A 9,847-nucleotide genomic window follows, 5' to 3' on the forward strand; every position below is an offset into this window, starting at 1 on the left:
ATATTTTATATGTGGAGTCCTGGTATGATGCTGTGGGTTAATAAGCTGGACTGCAAAGTTGGTTTGAACTAGAAGGTCAATGGTTCAAGCTCACCAAGCCGCTCTTGGGAACCCTATACAGGGTCAGAACCAACTCAATGGCACGTAACAACAATATATTATATATATCATTTCTCACTCATGGTGATCCAATGTGTTACAGAGTTAAACTGTAATCTTTTTTGGGGGGAACTTTTATTGTGAATGAAGTGAAAGTTCACATTACAGAGAGCAGCAGCTTTACCTTCAACAGGTCGTACACTTTATTTCATCTCAATGATTGCAATCCCTCCATGCAACAACAGCTATCTTGCTTCCTTTGGTTTAAATTTCTATCCTGTCCTCTTTTCCATCCCTTCTTAACTTTGTCCTTAGGTAAATGTTGCCCTTTTGATCTTAAATGATTGACCATTCCATGATAAGCATACCTTACTAGTGTTTTGTTGCCCCTGTATACTTATCTACTGCTTAAATGAAAACTGGGCCATGACGGTAACTTCCCTTCCAGACCTCAAGGGCCGTAGTCTCATGTTCTTCCAGTTTCTTTCTGACCAGTAAGCCCAGTCTTTTTTTCATAATTTTGAGTTTTGTTTCACATTTTCTCCTACTCTATCTAGGACCTTCTAATGAGATCCCTTCAGAGCAGTTGTTAGTGGTAACTGGGCACCAACTAGTTCTTCTGGTCTCAGAGTCATAGTGACTGATGTTTGTATGTTCCTTTGGACTAGTGGATCTCAAACATTTTCCATTTTCATCACTCTTTCTTCCACACATGGTGAGACCAATAGTTGCACCTTAGATGGCCACTCAGGAGCTTTTAAGATTACAATCACTACTCACCAAAGTAGGATGTAGAACACTGTGTCTGTGGACTGTGTTATTTGGCTGTATGCATGACAGAAGCAGATTGCCAGACCTTTCTTCCATGGTGCCACGGGGTGGATTTAAACTACCAGCCTTTAGATGAATAGCTGATAACAGACCACTAGCACCACCCAGGGACCTGAGTTTTATTTATAGTGAGTTTAAAGTATCTGGGCAACAAATCGGGAGTGCCCAGCAGGCAGTGGGATATGTGGGTCTGGAGGAAGCATACTATTTTGGAAAGTGAAGAAAAGGAGTTAATATGAGTAGTTAGTTCTCTAGGGAGAGTGTGTGGTCAAGACTGAGGACAAACTCTGGGGAAATGCTGGCATTTAGAGGGTGCTGAGAGGAGCCCTAAGATGAACCAGAGCTACAGAAGCCAAGGGAGCAGCAATTGTGAATGTGACGAGGGTCGAGAGGGAGACTAGATGTGTCACATTTTCAGTCTTGGTCTTGGTGGTCTTGTTAGGGATGGGACAGAAGCTAATTATGCCCTGAGGAATGAACGGGAGGCAAGAGGCTGGCAACACTAGTGTAGACTTCTCATGGAAGAAACCTAGCTGTGAAGGTGGGGCCTAGAAAGAACTATGGAGCTAAGGGAGGGATTTTATCAGTTGTGTGTTGGGAAATGGTTAACAAAAGTCCTGGTTTACAGCACTTGGTAATTTTTGGGATGTAAATCCGCTCACCATGGCCTATTTTAAGTCGACAAAGTGATGTCACCGAACTTGGCGCTGGGAAGAGATGTTCAATAGGACACCATTGTACAGGATTTCTACCATATAAAGACACCATCAGGAGCCCTGGTAGCAAGGTAGTTAAGTGCTTGACTGCTAACTGAAAGGTTGCTGGTTCAAACCCACTAGTCACTCTTTGGAATAAGAGACCTGAAGATATGCTCCCAGAACGATTACAGTTTAGGAAAATACATGGGACAGTTCTACTGTGTCCTATAGGGTCGCTATTCATTGGAATTGACTGGACGGCACAGAACAACAAAGACACAACATGTATATATCACCTAGGGAGCACAGATTGAATGTAAAATGTAAAAAGTTAGGGAGTGAAGAGTTTTGAGTACATGCTATCTTAATTTTAAATATACTTTCTTTAGTTATTGTTGTTGTTGTTAAGTGCTGTCGAGTCGGTTCCGACCCATAGCAACCCTGAACAGGGTTTCCGAGGCTGTAAATTTTTACAAGAGCAGAAAGCCTCATCTTTCTCCCGCGGAGCAGCTGGTAGTTTCAAACTGCTGACCTTGCGGTTCACAGCCCGTTCTTTAATTATAAGCTTAGCTAATTTAATTTTTAATAATGGCTAACAACTGGTTCTCAGAATTTCTGAAAATTTAACAGTTGGCTTGGCTCTCACAAGCCAGTAGGAGCCAGCTTTAGCACATGACTGACTTTGTCTGAAATTGAGGAAGGGATGGTTTCATTGTGTTTATATGCTGAAAAAGGAAAGATGAAATATAAATGTAAAAGAGGGAGAAAGACTCACAGTGCAAAGTTTCTAGGAGGTGGTTGCAAATGAAATTCAAATGGGGGAAAGCCGGGCCATTTGGGACAGTACAAATGCAGGTATGTTTTGGGAGTGATGGGAGGAAGTTGAGAGTTCTTAAACAATGGTTTTAATTTTCTCTGTGAAGATGGAATCAGAACTGTTCAAAGCATTTGGGGAGGCTGTGGATAAAGCTTCCCGGGTGGTGCAAAGGTTAACATACTCAGCTGCTAACCAAAAGGTTGGAAGTTCAAGTTCAGTTCACCTGGAGGTTCCTTGGAAGAAAGACCGGACAAATACTGTGAAAACTCTGCCACTGGACATTCTACGTATGGTGCACAGCTCTATTGTGACACATGTGCCATGAGGCAGAACTGACTACTCCAGAGTAACTGGCTTTATGGGTTAAGAGAGTGAAGAGAGAGAAAAATAAGAATCACCTGCTCTTGAGAGAGGGTGAAATTGTAGACAGGGGAAACACAGAAAAGTTGCCCAGTAGAGACTGGAGGCGGTAACACTGTGGTGGGGCCAACCTACAAGGCTGTGTGTTCTTCTCCATGAGTTGGATTGGACAGATCTGTGTGGTTGTTGGAAGACAGATTTGTGTGGTGGACAGATCAAAGTGGCAAAGAGGCTGGGAGAAGTGATGGAGCAGGAGTTCCAGGCCAACAAGTGAAAACAGGAGGCAGCTGACAGGGAGGTGGGAAGTGGGATTCAACAGAGAGCACTGGAGGGCTTTCTGCACTGCAGCTGGAAGCACAGTTCTCAGTCTCTGTAAGGTTTTCCCCCAGGGCTGGCCTCACAAGTTCTCCTAACTGTAGCTCCCTGTGGATGGCATATCCCTGCTCACTATGTGGTTGGTTCACCGCTGTACCTGGGTGTGTCTGGACCGAGACTGGGTCTCTGCAGTGTGCTTGCTATACCACCAGTATGGTTTTTTACCCCAGCACACATTTTTTTAGGAAGAGTCCCTGGGTGGTGCAAACCATTAAGTGCTTGATACCGAATTGAAGGGTTGTCGATTTGAACCCACGTACAGGCACCTTTGGTAGGGTAGTGGTTACGAATCAGGCTGCGAACCGCAAGGTCAGCAGTTCGAAACTACCAGCTGCTCCACGGGAGAAAGATGAGGCTTTCTGCTCCCGTAAAGATTTACAGCCTCGGAAACCCTGTACAGGGTCTCTATGGGTCGGAACCGACTCAACGGCACTTAACAACAAGAGGCACCTTGGGAGATATATATCCTAGAGATCTGCTGCCAAAAGGCCTCAGCCTTGAAAACGCTATGGAGCAGTTCTACTCTGAACACATGGGGGCACCATGACTCACAATCCACTTGAGAGTCTTGGTGTGGCTCTACGGGGTTAATGCGCCAGACTGCAAAGCCGTTTGAAGTGGTTTGAAGTGCAAGGTTGGCGGTTCAAGCTCACCAGCTGCTCCTCGGGGCCATGGAAGATGGTGTCATGTAGCAGAGCATGTGCCTGGGGCTCAGAGCGTGGGGTGAAGGGATGGCTGTGTGACATGTAGCCTAGTGTTTGGGAACTGAGAAGAGGAGGGATTATCTGAAAGGGCAGCAGGAGTGGAATCAATTAAGCGGCAGACGAATGATATGTGGTGAATCTGCAGTGGAGGGAGTGTCTCTTTGGACCGTGTCAGAAGTTCAGATATCTGTTTTTTAAGCCACTGTGGCAGCGCTCCAAAGAGCTGGGAGACAGTGGAAGATTATTGGCTGTTAGTCCTCAGTCTTTCGGTATAATGGCACATTCCGCCAAACGCGAATTTCCTGAGAGCTTGTTATTCCAGGTGGCTGATTGCCAAACCACAAACCCTCCCGTCAGCTCAATCTGTCAGCTTCCTGCTTGAGAAGGATATGCTAATGACATGCAAATGACCCCGCGGAGAGGGGCGCTGGGCTATCATTTATCCAGTAACCACAGCTCCTGCAATATATTGCTATGAAATATTAGACCCAGTTATTTATATAATGATATAATACAGGTTTGTCTATTGCACTGTTGTTTTAATCTATAATTATATAATCTCCCTCTATTCCTGTAATACAGTAATGTAATATAATTATAATGCACCATATATCTCATTCATTATCAACATAATAGCAATTTGTACCATTAGTGCCTACTCGGGAATAAAGCACCCTTGTGTCTGTCCCCATTATCCTGACCTTCCAGTCTCCCTGAGTTCGCATCATTATAACCATGTTGTACAGAAATGGACTTGCCCAAAGGGGCTGCAGATAGGTGATAGCAACAAATCACTCCCTTTATCTGTATTCTCTGCCCACTTACATCACACCCACCCTGGAGTCTTCTTGCCTGGGCCCTGGGCTCTATGGTGCCAGCCACAGTGCAAATTGATTAACCCCGGTGGGCTGAGAAAGGGCTCAGGTCCCCTCAGACACTCTGTTGTCCGAGACTGTTTCGTCTCCTAGGGCTCCCAAGGCGGTCATGCACACACTAGGCTTGAGCTGGTGTTTCATAGTTGGCAGGGCTAACCCTCCAGGGAGGGCCCTTGTAGATAACTCTACGGGTTCTGGAGCTGGGAAGCCTCAAAGAAGAGCTCTCCTCACCTTTAAACTGTGCATTCTGATCCCGGAACAAATCCCCATATTTATCAACAAGTGTAAGTTTGCATAACGAATAATCAGCATTGTAGGAGATTAAAAATAGCTGACAAAAGCAAGACAGGATGACAGATCTAGCTCAGTTTACTCCTACATAGAAAATGTCTCCTTATTCATGTATTTATTATACGAAGACAAATGGTTGGAGACTGGTGTTTCCAGAAGGCTCTGGGGCATGGCTGGCTGTGTAGTGGGTCATGATGCAGGCTAGGATAATCAGGGCTGGTCCAGGCTCAACAATAGTATTAATATCCTCATCATCACATGGGGATTCCCTATTATCTCCAAATCAATATGACAATTAAATGTTACTGAGACGTCTCTGGGCTCCGCTTGGGGGAGTTAAAAGCCCACAATGAACATTGAGATCCTGTCTCACTCTGAAACCATCTTTGCCGTAACATTTGTCAAGTGTCCAATTAGCCACTGAGGGGAAAATTTTTTTTACAAATTGAGGGTTTGTATGGCTTCGCAGGCAAAAAGATGTCCTATAGGAAGATGTGCTTTCTGGTGGCAGCTGATGACATGGACTGGGGTGGCAGGGGAGGGTGCAGGAAGGACTGGGGAAGAAAGCTATGACCTCTGGGTTGTGGCAGGGGCCAGGTCTGCCTAATGTGCTACTCTGGGGCACTAAAATCAAAACCAAACCTATTGTTGATGAGTTGATTCCAACTCACGGTGACCCCATGTGGTGAAGAGTAGAATAGCACCATAAGATTTTCTTAGCTGTCATATTTATGGGAGTGGATTGCCGGGCTTTTCTTCCATAGTACAACTGGGTGGGTTCAGCCTGCCAACCTTTAGCCTAGTTGTTGTTGTTGCTAAGTGCCATTGAGTCAGTTATGACTCAAACCCACCCTTCCAAGGAGTGGTTGGTGGGTTTGAACCAACGACTCAAGGTAAACTGTTTGCTCCACTCAGAGTCTCTGAGATACTAGTTTCTCTAAATGCAGGACTGCGCTGAAGGCTCCCCTAGGCTTCCGTTCACCCCAAGAACATCTCCCCCACCCCAGAAGTGGATTTAGTGCATCCGCCTAGAGAGGTGCTCATTTTCAGCCTATGCATCTGACCCCTCTCACTGCCTGAGACTTTCAGCAGAGGGCAGGCTTATACACATGGTGCTCAGGCACGCTGGCTTCAATTTTCTTTCGGAGAATTCTCAAGTCCTGGCTGTCCCTCACGGTGGCTTAATGTAGCAGGTGCTGTACAGTGATCCTTCCCGGTATTACAAACAGATTTCCTGGAATGTGTGGGATGGAGGGAGGAATAGAGCTCCTGGTTTGTAATCTGTTTCCAGGGACAAGGAAGGCATAGCACACATTTTGGCCAGTGGTTCCAGCTGTACCCCCAAATCTTAGCAAATCTCTGGGAGGGTGTTTCTGGACGCAGTATGTTCAGACTGACTGACCAGTCTAGTCAAGCACATCCTGTGCCTTACACGACTGGATCTTGTGCCTTGAGCTTGGCTGACACAAAATGAGATGGTGGGATAAGAGTGCCCCATCTCAGTCATCAGGAAAGACCCATGCAGAGGTCATCCTTCCTGTGTCCATCTTGCCATTCCTCCCACAGTCCTCACTTTTGGTTTTGTTTGAAGGGTCTGGGATTGAACATTGTCTTATGAATGATCCAGTTTCAAGGCTGTTCAGCTAGGTGGGTACTAGATGAGGCGTGATGTGCTTTTAGCTTTCAGTGAATGTAGGAGTATGTCCCTGTTGTGAAATGCGGCCTCATTACCTCTCCACGTGATCCACGTTGCCGGCCACACCCAGTCCCCCGAGGGTGTAAATCTTTCCGTCGTAGACAAGGCTGTTGTGCCGACAGCGGGGGACTGTCATCCTGGAGACGAGGTTCCAGTTATCGAGCAGGGACATATAGCACCAGACATCAGCTAGCGTCACCCCTGATTCCATCCCACCTGTGGGCAGTATGGGTGACAGAAGAGCAGACAGGGAGTGAGCAATGGCCTGAGGCAGGGCAGGCCCTGCCCTAGGGTCAGAGGACAAGGTTCACCTGCAAAGTTGACACTATGGGCCTTGGCTTTCCTCAGTTCTGACCTGGGGAGGAAGAGGTTCCCCTGGGAAGCCCGTGCCCAGTCCCCAACCCAGCCTCACCTGAGAGGTAGATGTTGTCCCCGGCACTCACTACACTGAAGAATTCGCGGTCATAGAAAGGCAGCGAGGCCAAGGGGTACCACTTGTTGTTCTGCGGGTTCCAGCAGGTGACAGCCACCAGCGATCGCTGGGTCATCCCCACCATCTGACGACCCCCAACCAAAACGATGACCTCAGCCACACCTGCAGGGACATGGATGGGCACCCTTGGGACAAACCCCAACACTGCCAGCCTCTGTGCCTGGCACCTCTCTGGGGGACCACCCAGAGTCAGGCTGAGCCTGCAGCACATGTATTTGGGGGAGGGGAGGAACATGTCCCTCAATACCTGCTGAGAGGCGGGGTCGGGTCCGGGGTGTCTGCATCTCCTGACGAGCATGGGGCAGCATATGGTAGCGTTTGGCCTCATTGACCAGGTCCCGACACGCTTCTGATGACTTGATCAGCTCCTCGTTGTCCACCACATTGAGCAGGTAGCTGGGGTGAATGAAGGGGAGGCGAACCACTGCCAGGAGCTCAGCTGCATACTGCAGGGTAAAGGAGACACTAAATCTTCCTAGATCCTAATTAGAGAGCTGCCTCTTGTGAGTTGTATTGAGAAGAAAGAAGGAAGAGGCATGGCAGGGTACAGAATGGATTATTTCAGACTGTATTTGTTTTGGGAGGGCACATGCCCTGCTCACCCCAGTCTTCATCAGCTAGAGGTGGGAAGGGAAGGAAGGGAGAGATCAGACATGCTGCAGCTGATCCTGGGTGAACAAACCATTGATTTCAGTCATCTCTTCAAATCTTCATTCCTTTACCCCACCAACACCATGGGCCTCTGCTTCTTGGGACTGAAATGAGGGGGACTGATTTCTAAACAGGAGTGTATGTACAGGGCACGGGGAGCTCCTCCACAGAGCTCCTAAGAGGTTTATCAGGAACAGATGGGAGGACCCTGGACAGCTCAAGAGCCATGGAACCATCTAGCTTGCATGTCACAATTGTCAGAAGTTGTGTCTCTCCAACCCCAACCCCAGTGGCATCCCATTGCCTTAACCTCACACTTGGATTCCCTCATGCTCTGCTGAGGGTTTTTTTGTAGACTGACTTGAAGCTCCCCTCCTGACAGGCAAACTCTCCTCCTCACTTCACTTTAGTTTCACCCAACAGGTAACTGACAAGCACTGTGTGCCACTCATTAAGCTTGTTGTTGTGGTGTGGAGACAGACAAGGACTAGTGTCTGACCTGGGAGGGTAGGCAGTTCAGTGAGGATATACAAGATGATAGCAGGACAAGGGAGTCTAGTTAGGGGGTGTGATGGGTGTGGAATCAGAGACTTCACTGAATAGATGAAGTTGGGTATTGAAGTTTGTTGTTAGCTGCTACTGAATTGGTTCCCAACTCATGAGGACTCCACACAAAAAGGAACTGGACTGTTAAGGTCACAGGGCTTTTAAAAAAAAAAAAAAAAGTTTTATTGTGAATTATGTGATAGTTTACATGGGAGAACATTAGTTTTACATTCTTCCTATAGTATATCATTTCATTGCTATGGTTACAATCCCCTCCATGCATCATCAACCAACCAAAGGGTATACCCTGCAAGCATGCTCCCCGGTCATCAGCACACAGCCCCTCTTCCTCTCTGTGTCTAAAGTCCCCAACAGTTCCATCTCTCCACATCATCATCTTTGCCTCCATCTCAGGCATCACAGCTTCTCTGGGTAGGGTCCCACTCTCAGCTCTTCTCCCTTGATGGTCTCAGGGACCACTACTCTTAGGCTGAAAAGTTAATCACTCCCTTCCTTGCTAATAAACATCTACCTTTACAATTCCAACCCTCACAAGCAGTCCACATAACAATTATTCACTATTGTATCACAACAGATCCATCCGGATTTCATTTCATCAGCCCCACCTGGACAGATTGTATACTACTCAGTGGAGATTCTACCTTCCTACATGCCCTATGAATCTAGCTTCCCTCTTGAAAGCTTGTAAGCCAGTCACTTCTTGCCTTTGTAGCCCCCCCATTTTGATGTCCAAGTTGCCCATCCCTGTCTACTCTGTGTATGGAGGGGGTGGGAATGATCCTTGATGTAAGGATTTGTTCCCTCTTTTAAGCTACTGCATCCATAGGTGTATGTCAAGTTCATCAAATTGTATCAGATTACACTTTCCCCCCTCTTCTTTCTTCTTCTGGTTGAGCTCTGAACAGCCAGTCATTGAAGCCAGGTCAAGTGGGTATTATCTGCAAGTGTGGGTGTTCTTGTGCAGATGCCCTCTCTTCTTATCAGCTGGATGCTTCACTCTCCACTCTAGTCCTCTGTGGCTATGTTACTGACTCTGGGCCCAAGAGTCCCTAGGTCTTACCATACTGCTGGCCAACCAGGTCTTCCCCTGGGTTCACAGAAGTCTATTGAACACTGTAGGGCTTAGCTCGCTGCTTCATTGCTGTTTTTCCCTCACTTCCCCTTATTGGTGACAAGCGTAGTCACCAATCAGAGCGTGTATTGAGTCTTAGTCTTGGAAGGGGGTTTGCACTGAGGGGACCCAACCACTTGCCTTGATGTTTCCTGGGCAAGCAACTTGTTTGTTCTTGTAGTAACAGTCAGTCTTCCTCTATTGTTTAGTATTTTTCCTGTAGGTCTTTCTTTCAAGAAGTATCGTCTGTTCTTCTAGCTGCTCCAGGCTGGTCCGTTA

The 9,847-nt window shown here is 47.1% G+C and overlaps 1 protein-coding gene across 1 annotated transcript in view; it reads right to left on the reverse strand.

Moving 5' to 3' along the window:
* LOC102839032 (kelch-like protein 29-like) overlaps positions 1 to 9,847 on the reverse strand; it is a 229,371-nt gene that overhangs the window by 7,457 nt on the left and 212,067 nt on the right. Inside the window, exons 7-9 of the mRNA XM_006835247.1 lie at positions 7,487 to 7,685; positions 7,159 to 7,341; positions 6,782 to 6,962 (exon numbers count right to left, since the gene is read on the reverse strand). Coding sequence (XP_006835310.1) covers positions 6,782 to 6,962; positions 7,159 to 7,341; positions 7,487 to 7,685 — 563 coding nt within the window. The remainder of the gene's footprint in view (positions 1 to 6,781; positions 6,963 to 7,158; positions 7,342 to 7,486; positions 7,686 to 9,847) is intronic.

This window comes from Chrysochloris asiatica, unplaced genomic scaffold (assembly GCF_000296735.1).
Source record: "Chrysochloris asiatica unplaced genomic scaffold, ChrAsi1.0 scaffold00016, whole genome shotgun sequence".
In the NCBI taxonomy this organism is placed as follows: domain Eukaryota; kingdom Metazoa; phylum Chordata; class Mammalia; order Afrosoricida; family Chrysochloridae; genus Chrysochloris; species Chrysochloris asiatica.